At 49.0% G+C, this 16,400-nt stretch overlaps 1 protein-coding gene across 1 annotated transcript in view; it reads right to left on the minus strand.

Moving 5' to 3' along the window:
• Nucleotides 1-9,594: 9,594 nt before the first annotated feature.
• CLPTM1 (CLPTM1 regulator of GABA type A receptor forward trafficking) overlaps nucleotides 9,595-16,400 on the minus strand; it is a 30,774-nt gene continuing 23,968 nt past the window's right edge. Inside the window, exons 11-14 of the mRNA XM_087727231.1 lie at nucleotides 15,898-15,993; nucleotides 14,256-14,391; nucleotides 12,974-13,141; nucleotides 9,595-10,624 (exon numbers count right to left, since the gene is read on the minus strand). Of these exons, the coding sequence (XP_087583357.1) occupies nucleotides 10,308-10,624; nucleotides 12,974-13,141; nucleotides 14,256-14,391; nucleotides 15,898-15,993 (717 nt within the window). The 3' untranslated portion in view covers nucleotides 9,595-10,307. The remainder of the gene's footprint in view (nucleotides 10,625-12,973; nucleotides 13,142-14,255; nucleotides 14,392-15,897; nucleotides 15,994-16,400) is intronic.

Here is a 16,400-nt window from a genome sequence, read left to right on the forward strand (position 1 = left end):
GCTAGGGTGAAGTGAATCACTGAGGTTGTTAAAACGAACCCCGTGGTTGTTAAAACGAATTCAGCTTCCCCTTTGACCTTGCTTGTCGGAAGCCAGCTGCAAATGGAGATTTAGCAGCTGAGACCCTGCAGATGTTGGGCCTGCGTGCTGCTTGCCAAGGCCCCAATTTTGACCCCTAGGGCGGTGGGGAGCGCTGCGACGGCCGTTCAGCGCTGCTGCACCTTCAAGCGGTCGCTGAACGGACGGTCGCGAGTCGAGGACTCGGGTGTGCAGGCTGGATTTCCATCTATTGGAAGAAGCCGCTCAGAAAATTCTCCCTTCTCCCCCGCCTCTTCCTTTCCTTTTGAACTCCGAAAGGACCGGCTTGCTCTCTGGATGACCTCGAGAAGATCTTGGCTCCTTGACGTCTCCTGCAGAACCCCCCCCCACCAGTCTTCTCTGGGACTTGATAAGGTGACCCTGAAAAGGACTTTCCAGGGACACCAAGTTTCCCCTGGAGGCAGCCAAGATAACAAGCCTGCGTTCTCCTGCCAGGGGAGGAACGAAGAAATACAAGGGAGGGGAAAAATAATGCAAGGACTGATTTTGACGGCCTCCTTAAGTGGGAGGATGAGCAAAGGATGCCGTTGGACTTTGCTTTGAAGGCCATCCATGCAGGGAGAGGGGAGGTGGGATGGGGCAGTCCAAGGCTAGCAGATGGCACTGTCCTTTCAGAAGATGAAAAACCACTTCCTGGTAACTATAGCAAGATAGTTTTTATTTAAAACTATTTTTTTAAATTTATTTTTATTTAAGATTTTATTTAAAATCTTCTTTTTCCCATGAATTTCCAGCGTTTTTTTTTTGGGGGGGGGGGGTGTTGGTTCCTAGAGTGCCACCTGGTGAGGGTATCTCAGTACTGCAATTGCATTCAACCTCCCCATTTCTGAACGATTCAACCCCACCCCTTAAAAGACGCAAAGTGGTTTGCATTTTTAGCAAATATTATTGCAAATTAAGACAAAGTTGAATCCCGCTTAAGGAAGGCATGAAGGCCAACGGGTGGACTGTGGATCAATCACCAGGGCATGGTGACTTCTAGTCCTGTCTTCGACATGAAAACTGGCTGGGTGAGATTGGGCCAATCACCAGGAGACGGTGAATTCTAGTTCTGCTTTAGGCATGAAAGCAGCCTGGGTGATTGGAGGCCAATCACCAGGCGACAGTGAATTCTAGTCCTGCTTTAGGCATGAAAGCAGCCTGGGTGATTGGAGGCCAATCACCAGGAGACAGTGAATTCTAGTTCTGCTCTAGGCATGAAAGCAACCTGGGTGATTGGAGGCCAATCACCAGGAGACGGTGAATTCTAGTTCTGCTCTAGGCATGAAAGCAGCCTGGGTGATTGGAGGCCAATCACCAGGAGACAGTGAATTCTAGTTCTGCTTTAGGCATGAAAGCAACCTGGGTGATTGGAGGCCAATCACCAGGAGACGGTGAATTCTAGTTCTGCTCTAGGCATGAAAGCAGCCTGGGTGATTGGAGGCCAATCACCAGGAGACGGTGAATTCTAGTTCTGCTTTAGGCATGAAAGCAACCTGGGTGATTGGAGGCCAATCACCAGGAGATGGTGAATTCTAGTTCTGCTCTAGGCATGAAAGCAACCTGGGTGATTGGAGGCCAATCACCAGGAGACGGTGAATTCTAGTTCTGCTTTAGGCATGAAAGCAGCCTGGGTGATTGGAGGCCAATCACCAGAGACGGTGAATTCTAGTTCTGCTCTAGGCATGAAAGCAGCCTGGGTGATTGGACGCCAATCACCAGGAGACGGTGAATTCTAGTTCTGCTCTAGGCATGATAGCAGTTTGGGTGATTGGAGGCCAATCACCTGGAGACGGTGAATTCTAGTTCTAGTTTAGGCATGATAGCAGTTTGGGTGATTGGAGGCCAATCACCTGGAGACGGTGAATTCTAGTTCTGCTTTAGGCATGATAGCAGTTTGGGTGATTGGAGGCCAATCACCAGGAGACGGTGAATTCTAGTCCTGCTTTAGGCATGAAAGCAGGCTGGGTGATTGGAGGCCAATCACCAGGAGACGGTGAATTCTAGTCCTGCTTTAGGCATGAAAGCAGCCTGGGTGATTGGAGGCCAATCACCAGGAGACGGTGAATTCTAGTTCTGCTCTAGGCATGAAAGCAGCCTAGGTGATTGGAGGCCAATCACCAGGAGATGGTGAATTCTAGTTCTGCTTTAGGCATGAAAGCAGCCTGGGTGATTGGACGCCAATCACCAGGAGACGGTGAGTTCTAGTTCTGCTTTAGGCATGAAAGGTTCCGGAGATGACGGGCCACATCCACTTTGATGCCATCCAGAGGAGAGAAAGTTCTCCGGGGTCATTTTTGCAGATTTTGCTAGTGTTGCCTCCAATCCCTTCTTCCTCTTGGCCAGCCGACAGGCCGAGCTGCGTCATGCGTTGAGTCACCAAATATTGAAGGTGAAGAAAACATCTGGCTTGCTGGTTGCACCCTGGTGAAGGACGCGAACCTGAAGCCGAGGAGCAGGACGGGTTAGAAAGGTGGGAGAATGTGGAAATTCCCCCCCCCCTCCTCCTCCTCCTCCCCCCAAATCCAGTTTTACTCTCCCTTCCGCCTGCCTTCTTCCCAGCCTCCAAGGGCCTCGCCAGCCGTGCGTAAAATGAAGAAGAAAAAAAATCCACATCCATCCCAGGCTGGGAGATGGACAGCGGCCAACATCTGGGTCCAGATGTTTTCTTTTCCTGCGGCAATTGCATGGGAGGGGTCCCAAGGGCGGCCAAGGGCCGCACCCAAGCCGGGATTCAGATGGGAGCAAACACTTGTGCTGGAGGGAAGGGAGGGGGGGGCAGCAGAGAAAGTGGCCTCCCCAAGATCACTCCGTGGGTTTAGGGCAGTGGTTCCGAAACTTGGCAACTTTAAGACTTGTGGACTTCAACTCCCAGAATTCTCCAGCCAGATGGCTTTCATGTTTAAGGCCGGATTAGAACTCCCAGTTTCCTGGTGATTGGTCCAAAGTCACCCAGATGGCTTTCATGGCTGAGGTGGGACTAGAACTCCCAGTCTCCTGGCGATTGGCCCAGTCACCCAGATGGCTTTCATGTTTAAGGCCGGATTAGAACTCCCAGTTTCCTGGTGATTGGTCCAAAGTCACCCAGATGGCTTTCATGGCTGAGGTGGGACTAGAACTCCCAGTCTCCTGGCGATTGGCCCAGTCACCCAGATGGCTTTCATGTTTAAGGCCGGATTAGAACTCCCAGTTTCCTGGTGATTGGTCCAAAGTCACCCAGATGGCTTTCATGGCTGAGGTGGGACTAAAACTCCCAGTCTCCTGGCGATTGGCCCAGTCACCCAGATGGCTTTCATGTTTAAGGCCGGACTAGAACTCCCAGTTTCCTGGTGATTGGTCCAAAGTCACCCAGATGGCTTTCATGGCTGAGGTGGGACTAGAACTCCCAGTCTCCTGGCGATTGGCCCAGTCACCCAGATGGCTTTCATGTTTAAGGCCGGACTAGAACTCCCAGTTTCCTGGTGATCGGTCCAAAGTCACCCAGATGGCTTTCATGGCTGAGGTGGGACTAGAACTCCCAGTCTCCTGGTGATTGGCCCAGTCACCCAGTTGGCTTTCATGTTTAAGGCCGGACTAGAACTCCCAGTTGCCTGGAGATTGGTTGAAATTGCCATCTCGTTTCTTTTGCACTGTCCTTTATTTTTATTTCATTTGTAAAATTTATTTCCCTCTTACCAGGAGTTAGGCGGTTCGCCGCTTTGTGCAAACCGACTGCGATGTGCGGTGGCGCCAGCAGCTTCCAGCGACCTCCTCCCCCCCCCTTTGCAAATCCGTTTGGCTCCAAGCAGAGGCTCTCTGGACTTCCAAGGCTGTGTGTGTGTGTGTGTTGTATGTATTGTGTGTCTTTCCCATCCCTTGCTCCGTGCTGCGTTTTGCAGAGCGCGGCAGAGAATGGGACTCTTCTGCATGCAGACCGGGTCCCACACCAAATGGTGTGGCCGTTTCAGTTCCGGAGGTGGGGGGAGGCAGGGGAGGAGGGCTATGCCAAGCAGTGTGGCAGAGCGTGAGATTTACCCTCCTCTGGCAGGGGGTCTCTTACTCCCCCCCCCCAAACAAGTTTGGCAGCTGAGCATTAATTTCAGCTCCCCCAACACACAATTTGGTACTTGGGAGGTTACTGTGGGGCACATGATGCCTACAATCCCCCCCCCTGCTTCTCCCCCGAACAAATCTATTTCAATCTTCATGTCTCATTCAGGCTAAATATGGCAGCTGATCTGGCCTCTTTAACTCCAAAGTTTCTAGCCCTTAAGGAACCTGCGATGAGATCAGGCATTGCCCACAAATGAAAACTACAGAAAACACACCAAGTTTAGCTAGTCCTAAATCAACTTGTCCTCCTTTGCAAGAAAAGGCCACGAATCCATGTTCGGACTACAAAATTTGCAAGTATGGCCCCAGGTTCGGAAACCTAAGTTTCTAGTCCCTAAGGACGCACTAATCAGCTCAGGGATGGCACACACTGCCTATAATTTTTCTCTCCCCTTCCCCCCCCCAACAAATCTATTTCAATCTTCATGCCTAATTCAAGCTAAATTCTGGAATGGAAACTGGAGTGAGTAACTCCGGGCATATTTATCAAACGCAGTGCGCAGCCTGTTAAAATGTGTCCGAGTTTTGTCAAGATTAAATTAAATTTATATTTAAACCACTTAAAATCACGGGAACAAGCTGTGGCCCCTGCTCCTTTTCTCCCCCCCCCCTTCTCCCCTGTGCAAAAATCAAATAAAAGAAAGGAATTGCCAACGGAGTATTTCCATGCTAAACCTTTAAACATCGCCACTAAAAACCGGCGATGCGCATTCCAGAGGCATGACTGCCGGCCGACGAAGGCCAAAATAATTTCCTGCCCCACAACAAAGGGGGTTTCGGAGGATGAGGCAGCTTTTAATCCCCCGGATATTTCGGGGCCCGTCTCTTGGCACATGGGAGCATGAGACATCTCCGGACTCCCAATTTCCAAAGTATGCATAAACCAGGCGCTCCAGGAATGGCTGCGCCTTATGCTGCCCGGCGGGGCGAATCATCTGGAATTAGGCCCAGCGTTTAAGACTCCGCCGTGCGTTCTGCAGACTCCCACCGCCCGATGCTCCGTGTGCTGGCACCACTTTGGGGCAACGGATCGAGCAAAATCGGGGAGCCCGGAAAGGGATGAGTTTGTGAGCGGGGGGGGAAATGAAAAAATGGTGAGAAGAGACGCCTGGTGCAGCAAAATTCAGATTTTTTCCTCCCCGAGAGACGCAGAGAAGGTGGTGAACAAATTTCCCCCGTTTTCCCTACAAATAAGACCTCCCTGGACAATGAGCTCAAACGGGCTTTTGCGCCCATGCGGTAAAATCAGCCCTCCCCGAAAACAGGGCAACAGAGCAGCAGCCCTGGGGTGACCATGCTCCCCGCCTCCTGCACCCCAAAAATAATAAGAACTCCCCCCAAAAATAAGGCCAAGTGCTTATTTCGGGGGGGGGGGGGTTTCAAAAGGAAATAAGACTTGTTCTTATTTTTGGCCTATATATATATATAGGCCAAATATATTCATATTTATATATTATATAGCCCGTTCATTCATATATATATATATATAGTGTGTCACAACCCCTGGTAAGCCCCAATTATGGGAGGAAGCTAACTGCTTCCATAATCTGTCAATCGGCTCGTCACAAGAGTCCATCACGACAGAAACCCAATATTTTTACTGTTGCCTTTGTTATATATGTGTTTTTTTATTTGTGCTGATAAATAAAGGGAGACTAGTATAGATCTATTTCAAGCTATTTAGCTCTCATCAGCTAGCCATACCCTTACTGGGATTAGAACCTGTAAGGGTATGGCTAGCTGATGAGAGCTAAATAGCTTGAAATAGATCTATACTAGTCTCCCTTTATTTATATATCAGCACAAATAAAAAAACATACATACATACATACATAATGTATATATATGTATATATATATATGAATGGTTTTGCAGAGAGGTGATTGAAATGTTCATCCTGCTCGACTTACGACAATTGAGCCCAACGTTTCTGTGGCTAAGTGAGACATTTATTCAGGGAGATTCGCCCCACTTGTACGACCTTCCTTGCCACAATTGTTAAGAGAATCACGGCAGTTGTTAATCGTTGTCAAGTGGGTGGTTTTTCTTGAAGACGTTTCGTGACCCAGCTAGGTAACGTCATCAGTGCTGGAAGAGAGTGGTGGGCAGGGTTGTCGTCTGATTATTATATACAGAGAGTTTGCCCTCTCGATGTGGGCGGGAGCGGTCTTATGGTGGTTCCCCAATTAGGCCATGGTTTATTGCTGGCTTGTTTGTCTGGATTGGTAGTTCCTGTTTATTTGATGATTGGCCTGGAGTTAACTTTGGTTACTCCAGGAATTAGCAATGCTGACAAACAAGCTAACAACGGTCTAATCAAGGAACCATCGAAAGATTACGTCCACCAGCATTTACATATTATTTGCATACAGGTAGTCCTCGACTTACGACCGTTCACTTAGGGACTGTTCAAAGTTGCGACACTGGGGAAAAAGTGACTGGTGACCATTTCCCACACTTAAGTCCTTTGCAACTTTTGATGGTTTACATTCCAATGCATGACAACTGACCCATACTTATGACGGTTTCAGTGTTCCGGGATCACCATTTTCCAGCCTTCCTATGAGCAAAGCCAAGGGGGGGGGGGAGACAGATTCACTTAACAACCGTGCGACTAATTGAACTGCAGTGATTCACTTAACAACGGTGGCCAGGAAAGTCATCAAACGGGGCAAAGCTCACTTAACAGATTTTGGCACTTTGTGGGTATAGGTTGAGGATACAAACAGAAACAACCCCCCCATCGTCTTCCAACACTGATGATGTTACACAGCTGGGTCAGGAAACGTCTGCAAGGGCCCCAGAAATCTCAATGCAGTTAGTCCTCGACTTATGACCAGTTGCTTAGGAACCATTCAAAGTTACTGCTAACCTCTCCAGGGCTATTTAATGACCTGGATTTGGAGTTCTGACGCCCCCATACCCCGCTTCGTCATGCGATCACATTTTGGGTGCCAAGCGACTGGCCTCCCATTTGCAGCCATGTTCATGTGACTCCTATTTAAAATGTCTTTTGCTCTTCCTGGGTTTACTTTCTGCTTCCAGCCAAAATCGGCCACTTACAATACAATACAATAGCAGAGTTGGAAGGGACCTTGGAGGTCTTCTAGTCCAACCCCCTGCCTCGGCAGGAAACCCTCCACCGTTTCAGACAAATGGCTATCCAGCATCTTCTTAAAAACCTCCAGTGTTGGAGCATTCACAATTTCTGGAGGCAACTTCTATTCCACTGACTAATTGTTGTAACTGTCAGGAAATTTCTCCTCAGTTCTAAGTTGCTTCTCTCCTTGATTAGTTTCCACCCATTGCTTCTTGTTCTGCCCTCAGGTGCCTTGGGGAATAGTTTGACTCCCTCTTCTTTGGGGCAACCCCTGAGATATTGGAAGACTGCTATCATGTCTCCCCTGGTCCTTCTTTCTATTAAACTGGACATACCCAGTTCCTGCAACTGTTTTTCATGTTTTGGCCCCCTCATCGTCTTTGTTGCTCTTCTCTGCACTCTTTCCAGAGCCTCAACATCTTTTCTACATCGTGGCGACCAAAACTGGATGCCGTATTCCAAGTGTGGCCTTCCCAAGGCCTTATAAAGTGGCATTAACCCTTCACGTGATCTTGATTCTCTCCCACTTCACACAATTGTTTTAAAGACAAGGTTGTAAAAATCAGATCCTGACCTGCTTAAGGACCGTGATGAGTTAACCATCTTAATTCCAGGTTCCGTTGCAGTTGCAAGGGGAGGACTACTAAGTTGCCAGTGTAAGCCAGCTTCTATCCAGGTGGTCCTCGACTTACAACAGTTCGCTTAATGACCGTTCAAAAGTTACACCGGGACCGCGAAAAAGTGAGGGACGACCATTTTTCCCACACTTACGACCAATCCAGCATCCCTGCAATCACGTGGTTTCCATTCAGGTGCGGGACAACTGGTTCCTATTTATGACGGTTTGCAGTGTCCCGGGATCGCACGAGCCCCTTTTGCGACCTTCTGACGAGCAAATGGGGAAGCCAGATTCGCTCAACTGTGCAACTCACTTAACAACGGCAGCGATTCGCTTAACAACCGCGGCAACAAAGTTTGTCAAATGGGGCAAAGCTCACTTAAAAATATGCCTCACCTACCAACAGGAACGTTGGGCTCCATTGTGGTCGTAAGTCGAGGATTACCTGCACAGGCATTCCTCCACTTGCAACCCTTCATTTAGCGACCATTCAAAGCTACAAAGTGACCTATGCCCGTTTTTCCCCAGTTACCACCTTTCCGGCCTCCCCGTGGTCATGTGATCAAAATTCGGACGCTTGCCAACCACTAGCTCCTCTTTGTGACGGTTGCGGTGTCCCCGGGGAGGTCAGGCGATCCCCTTTTGCGACCTACGGACAAGCAAAGCCAACGGGGGTGGGGTGGGGAGCCAGGTTCACTTAACAACCAACTTCACTTAACAACCAGGTTACCCAACTTCACAGCTGCCCTGACGCGCTTCCCGCCACCTGGTAAGAAAGGTTGTAAAATGGGACAAGCCTCCCCACTTAGCAACTGTCTCACTTAGCGACTGTGGTCGCAAGTCGGACTCCCTGTGCACACCAATGACCGTACACCTTCATTCTGGTGTGTGTGTCTGTGTGTCAGTGGTGGGTTTCAAAAATTGTTGGAACCTACTCTGTGGGTGTGGCCTTCTTTGTGGGAGTGGCTTGCCACCCATGTGACTGGATGGGAGTGGCTTGCCACCCGTGTGACCGGATATGAAATTATGAATTAGTACTTAGGTCGGTCCAAGTAGCTATTCAGAAACTCTGGCATTGAAGCATGCAAGTCTTAAAGCTGTCAAGTTACAAGACCCTTGCACCCCTAACCCTTTAGAAAAAAAAATAGGGGTGTTCAAACTTGACAGCTTTAAGACTTGTGGACTTCAACTCCCAGAATTCCTCCTCCAGTCATGTTGGCTCAGGAACTCTGGCATTGAAGCATGCAAGTCTTAAAGCTGTCAAGTTACAAGATCCTTGCACCCCTAACCCTCTAGCAGTGGTGGGTTTCAAAAAAATTTGGAACCTCTTCTGTAGGTGTGGCCTGCTTTCCGGGTCCACTGGTGGAACCTCTTCTAACCAGTTCGGTAGATTTGATGAACCGGTTCTACCGAATAGGTGCGAACTGGTAGGAACCCACCTCTGGTGTGTGTGTGTGTGTAAGGTGTGCCGTTCCCCCCCCCCAGCCCAGCTACAAACATTGAGCATTTTTAAAGCCACGTTAACTTCACTTCTTCATCCGCCGTTCCCCCCCCCCCCCCGCTATTCTTCCAAAGCCCCGGAGTCCTTCCCCCCCCCCGGCCCCCTCTCCCCAGGAGCCCCTTCCTCAAAAGTTCCTTACCCCAAATCCTGCCGAGAAGACACCGAGGAGGCAGCCGAAATAAGGCCCGGGGGTCCGTTGGTCGGTATGTTTCAACATAAAGACCCACAGGGAATTTATTCAATCCATCGTCCTCCTTCGGGAATGCAATGATGAGAAAGAAAGCGGAATTCTTGGCTTGGCTCTTAGCATCTCTTTCTCCTCCTCCTCCTCCTCCTCTCTCTTTTTTTTTTCTTTTTTCTTTTTATATATATATATTTATATATTTATGACACGGAGAGACACACAAACTTGGCAGGAAACGAACTCCTGAACGACCGAAACGTCTTAAAATGACCCCGCATGATGGGAGATGGAGCGCAACAATGATTATCGGGTTGGTGGGCTTGCTTTTAAACACAGGGGGGGGGGGGGTAAAGGGGATCTACAGAGGGGGGTCGGGTTGTTTGGGGAGGGGGTGGCCCCGAGGTGAGAGGTTTCTCTCGCAACGAACACACAACATGTCACACGTCACTTCCACATTTCTTAAGAGGCCTCCTGGTGGGTCCTTGCTGACCGACCCTTCTCTCTCCTCTCCCCCCCTTTCTCCTGCCTGCTTCCCCTCCCCTCCCCACAGTTGTTTTCCTGGAATATAAAATAAAGAGCTCAGGAAGACACACACACCCCCCCCGAGCGACTCTGTGACCCCCTCCCCTCCCCGGCACATCCCTTGCCCATTCGCCTTCCTGTCCGTTATCCAACAGTGAAAGTGTCAAGTTAGGAATCTTTTTTTTAAAATAAAAAAAAACAACACAGCGGCTTAATCTTTCTTCTTCTCCTCTGCCGTTTTCACCGGGAGGGCTTCGGCGACGGGAGAGCCCCCCGAATTGGCGATGGGCGGCTCTCCGGCTCCTTTCTCTGTCGCCGCCTCGGCCGGGCTGTCGGCGGGAGCCTCGGCTTCGGCTTCAGACGGGGCGCTGCCGGCCAACACTGCAGGGATACCGTCCGGCTGAGCTATGCTGGGCGTGGCCGTTGTCCTTCCGGCTGGCTCCTCCCCACTGATGCCGAATTCGTTGACGCGGGTTGGATCCACCCGGTAGATCCACCGTTGGTAGAGGTAAATGAAGAACACGACATCTGGGGGAAGGGAAAGGAGAGAGGGATCAAATAGGGATCTGGAACCAGAGGAAGAGGATTTGAGCAGGATCTTCTGCTACTGCCATTCCTTAAAACAGTGTTTCTCAACCTTGGCAGTTTGAAGATGTGTGGACTTCAACTTCCAGAATTCCCCAGCCAGCATCGCTGGCTGGGGAATTCTGGAAGTTGAAGTCCACACATCTTCAAACTGCCAAGGTTGAAAAACATTGCCTTAAAAGATGGTTTTTGAGACACAGCATGCAAGTACACAATACAATAGCAGAGTTGGAAGGGACCTTGGAGGTCTTCTAGTCCAACCCCCTGCCTAGGCAGGAAACCCTACACCCTTTCAGTCAAATGGCTATCCAACATCTTATTAAAGCCTTCCAGTGTTGGGGCATTCACAACTTCTGGAGGCAAGTTGTTCCACTGATTAATTGTTCTCACTGTCAGGAAATTCCTCCTTACTTCTAAGTTGCTTCTCTCCTTGATTAGTTTCCACCCATTGCTTCTTGTCCTGCCTTCAGGTGCTTTGGAGAATAGCTTGACTCCCTCTTCTTTGGGGCAGCCCCTGAGATATTGGAAGACTTGCTATCATGTCTCCCCTGGTCCTTCTTTCTATTAAACTAAACATACCCAGTTCCTGCAACTGTTCTTCATATGTTTTAGTCTCCAGTCTCCATCTTTGTTGTTCTTCTCTGCACTCTTTCTAGAGTCTCCACATCTTTTCTACATCATGGCAACCAAAACTGAATGCCGTATTCCAAGTGTGGCCTTCCCAAGGCCTTATAAAGTGGCGTTAACACTTCACCTGATCTTGATTCTATCCCTCTGTTGATGCAGCCTATTTCTCAAGGTTGGGGATTTTTAAGGCACGTGGACTTCAATTCATATACAACTCGTCTGCCTGGAACCCACACTGTACATCGGACATTAACACAATTGAGGGGATCCAGAGGGACTTCACGAGAAGAGTCCTCCACTCCTCTACTCACAAAGGAATCCCTTATGCCACCAGGCTCAAAATTTTGGGCTTGAGAACCTGGAAGTATGCTGCCTACCGTCCGATCTAAGCTTAGCACACAAAATTGTCTGCTACAACGTCCTATCTGTCAACGACTCCTTCAGCTTCAACTGCAATAATACTCGGGCAATCGATACAAACTCAAGGTAAGTTTGCTCCAAACTCGACTGCAGAAAATACGACTTCAGCAACAGAGGGGTCAACGCCTGGAATCCTCAACCTGACTCCGTTGTTACATCCTCAAACCTCCCACAGCTTCAACCTTTAACCGTGGATCTCACCCCATTCCTAAGAGGTCCGTAAAGGGGGCATATGCATAAGCGCACCAGCGTGCCTCCTGTCCCTGTCCTCCTGTCCCCATTGATCTGTATTTACTTCCTTTCTTTGTGTTTATGTTCATATCTATACTTGTTACCTTGTACATGTTTGACATGCAAATAACATGGTGGATGGTGAATGGCCCCTCCCATAGGACATAAAAGAGGAGCGAAAGGGGAGGGGGCTGCCAATTACCTCCACTAGACCGATTAGATCCCACAGATTAGGCCTCCTCCGAATCCCATCCGCCGGCCAGGGTCGACTGGCGACTACCCGGAGGAGGGCCTTCTCTGTGGCTGCTCCGACCCTCTGGAACGAACTCCCCGTGGAGATTCGAACCCTCACCACCCTCCAGGCCTTCCGCAAAGCCCTCAAAACCTGGTTGTTCCGACAGGCCTGGGGCTAAAGAGCTGTTGCCCCCGTCTCGAATGGTATGACTGTTGTGAGTTTTAAATTATATATTGTTATGCTGTTGTTTTTAAATCTTTTGTCTGTATCCCCCTCCCCGGTTCGAGTTGTGAGCCGCCCTGAGTCCCCTTCGGGGGAAAAGGGCGGCATATAAATTTAATAAACTGAACTGAACTGAACTTTTGCAGGGAAACAAATTTCATTTGTTCGGTCGTTAGATTCGTTTCAGGAGTGTGAAGATCTGTCCGTGAATCTCCGAGACTCTGTGCCAAAGTCTTTCCTTGCAAATGCACCTCATTTGGAAAATATTCACATGGCAGCTTTCCAAGCTAGATAAGGTCGGTGGTCATAAATACTCCTTTGAAAGACTGTTTGCCAGGCCTTTGTCGAATGTGAATGGGAGGAATTCACCTTCGTTTCATAAACGGGGTTTTGCTGGGATTAGGACTCTGCCTTTGTGCTTTCTGGGGAAGCCTTGGTCAGAACTACCGTTGGATGGGTGTAAGGAAAACAACCTTGGGAGAGGGAGGTTACCAGATTGACAGATGGTGTACGCGGGGCAGGAGAGGAACGGCAGAGACCGCGAGAGAAGCCATTACCGTCGCGAAGGCAGCCTATCCTGTACATCATAGGCATCTTGATGACGAAGGCGAAGAGGTCGTCGATGAAGGTGTTGAGGGCCTTGTAGGTCAGCATCCTCCAAGGTAGGTGAGCCACCGACTTCAGCTTGTAGTTGATGAAGAGCTGAGGCGTCATGGTGATGAAGCCTGGGAGGGCGAGAAGAGACCAGCGTCCTCGACTTACGACCGCAACGGAGCCCAACATTTACACCTTGTTAAGTGAACTCCCTGGTTGAGCGGGTTTTACGACCCTTTCTCCCCCAGTCGTTAAGCCAATCCCTGCAGGGGTTTACGCGAGCGGCAAGATTTGTTCAGTCGCTTTTTTTTTTAGGGCTGCTGTAACTCTGAACAGCCACTAACTGGGCCGTTGTAAGTCAAGGGCAGCCTGTTGTGTAAAACTGGAGAGGGAAAAAAATGCCATTGAATGGACTGAGATGGAAAGGGAAGGATTCTTTTATCTAAAGAGCTGTGGTGGCGCAGTGGTTATAATGCAGCACGGCAGGCTAACTCTGCCCACAGCCAGCAGTTCGATCCTGACTGTCTTTAAGGTTGGCTCATCCTTCCATCATTCCGAGGTGGGTCAAATGAGGACGCACCAGATTGTTGGGGGCAAGAGGCTGACTCTGTAAACCGCTTCGAGAGGGCTGTAAGAGCAATGTGAAGTAGTATATACGTAAGTGCGATTGCTATACTGGCTGTGATGGCGCAGTGGTTAGAATGCAGCATTGTAGGCAAACTCTGCCCACTGCCAGGAGTTCGAGTCTGGACTCTCGACTCAGAGTTGACTCAGCCTTCCGTCCTTCCAAGGTCGGTCAAATGAGGACCCAGATTGTTGGGGGCAAGAGGCTGAGTCTGTAAACCGCTTCGAGGGGGCTGTTAACGCACTGTAAAGCGGTATATAAGTGCTACTGTTCTTCCTTTTTCCCTTCCTTCCTTCCGCCCTTCATTGGTGCACAGTGGTTAGAATGCAGCATTGAAGGCTGTCTCTGCCCAATGCCAGGCGTTCGATCCTGGAAGGGCTCGGGGTTGACTCAGCCTTCTGTCCTTCCGAGGTGGGTAAAATGAGGACACACCAGATTGTTGGGGGGGCAAGAGGCTGACTCTGTGAACCGCTTAGAGAGGGCTGTAAAAGCACTGTGAAGCGGTATATAAGTCTAAGCGCTATTGCTATTTAGAGTACCTCAAAGAATTGGCAGGTGGGAAGTCAGGCCCGGGAGGTTGGGGGAAGCTGTCAGGGGTCACCCACCCACCACTAACTCACCAAAGGTCAGCAGGAAACCGTACAGCATGCTCAGAATCCAGGAATACCAGCCCTTGTGTTCCATGTAGAGCAGGCTGTATACGGCGTAACAACCCAGCAGGGGGAAAAGGATCCAGGAAAGGTATCGAAAGGCCATCTGTGAAGGCAAAGGAGGGTTGAGAACAGGCTGGAGGGGAAAAAAAAAACAAGCGTACCAGCATTTCGGGAGAGGGGAACCCACCCAGGGCCGCCTAGGGACTAGCTGCATGAATCAAGTTGTTTGTTGGAGTCCCCAACAGGCAACATCCAGCATAGCCATTTCTCCATCTTGACAGAACTGGGAGGACGGGTGGACTTCGACTCCCAGGGTTGGCTGGGGAATTCTGGGAGTTGGGGAGATTCATGGGGGTCCCAAAGGTGCTTTTTTTTCTTCGTTTCCCCCCCGAAGACGTTTCGCTTCTCATCCAAGAAGCTTCTTCAGTTCTTGGATGAGAAGCGAAAATGTCTTTGAGGGGGGGGAAAGTATCCTATTTTTATTTTTTTGGGCAAATTTATTATTTTATTTTTAAACATTAAAAAAACAACATAAAAAATTCTCACCCATTTACATACAGAATGTCGTTTGGCTAGAAGTGTTTTTGCATCCATATTCTCAATTACATTTACAATCGCAGGTTTTCCATCTAATATAACTAAATACCTCACTTTCATTGTACAACGTATATTCAATTACGATTAATATTTTTCTTTTCTTTTCAATAAACCTAATTCCCTTACATTCTTGATGGTCTGTTTAATAACAATATACCCTTCCAACTCTGCTATTGTATGGTATTGTATTGTAAGGACTCCGAAAAATACAGTAAGTCCAGCTGGCCTTTTGGGAGAGCTCCTTTGGGACACCCATCTCCCAAGATGCTGAGTTTGAGAAATGATACAATACCATACAATAGCTGAGTTGGAAGGGACCTTGGAGGTCTTCTAGTCCAACCCCCTGCCTAGGCAGGAAACTCTATACCGTTCCAGACAAATGGCTATCCAACATCTTCTTAAAGACTTCCAGTGTTGGGGCATTCACAACTTCTGGAGGCAACTTCTGTTCCACTGATTAATTGTTCTAAGGAAATTTCTCCTTAGCTCTAAGTTGCTTCTCTCCTTGATTAGTTTCCACCCATTGCTTCTTGTTCTACCCTCAGGTGCTTTGGAGAATAGTTTGACTCCTTCTTCTTTGTAGCAACCCCTGAGATATTGGAAGACTGCTATCATGTCTCCCTTTGTCCTTACAATACAATACAATACAATAGCAGAGTTGGAAGAGACCTTGGAGGTCTTCTAGTCGAACCCCCTGCTCAAGCAGGAGACCCTATGTCTTTTCAGACAAATCTCCAACCCCCTTCCTAGGCTGGAAACCTTATACCATTCCAGACAAATGGCTATCCAACCTTTTCTTAAAGACTTCCAGTGTTGGGGCCTTCACAACTTCTGGAGGCAACTTCTGTTCCACTGATTAATTGTTCTCATTGTCAGGAAATGTCTCCTCGGTTCTAAGCTGCTTCTCTCCTTGATTAGTTTCCACCCATTGCTTGATGAGAGACTGGAGGGGGAAATACCAGCTATCCTGAATACCTGGGAAGGGTTCACACCCGTGACAGCTTGAACTTACATCATCGTAGATTTTGGTTGACGATTCAATGTACGTCGATTTGTCCTTGAACGTCAAGCGTGGGAGAATCCCGGCAATTTTGTTCTCGCGATCCAGCTGTGTGGCAGCATCAGAAAAAATGGGACGGAAGAGAATGAAGAGAGGGTTAGATTTTTGAGACATCGGACTGGTGGCACAGCCGCATTCCCTTCCCAGATACACCCCCCCCCCCAAGAGGGCACTGAGGCTACAATTCCCATCATCCCCAATCATCATATGCCCATGATGGGCTGGGAAAGGATGGACTGTAACCAGGAGAAGGTTGGGAAAGTCGGTCTTACAAATAACTCAAGGTGGTGAACACATCTAATGTTTCTTCCTACTCCTGTTTTCCCCACAACAACCCTGTGAGGTGACTTGGACTGACAGTGAGGGACTAGCCCAAAGTCCCCCGGCTGGCTTTCATGCCTAAGGTGGGACTAGAACTCACTCTCACCTGGTGATATAGCCCAAATCACCCAGCC

This window comes from Thamnophis sirtalis, unplaced genomic scaffold (genome assembly GCF_051295495.1).
Source record: "Thamnophis sirtalis isolate CommonGarterSnake01/CBP01778 unplaced genomic scaffold, rThaSir2_p1.2 scaffold_13, whole genome shotgun sequence".
NCBI classification, from domain to species: Eukaryota; Metazoa; Chordata; class Lepidosauria; order Squamata; family Natricidae; genus Thamnophis; species Thamnophis sirtalis.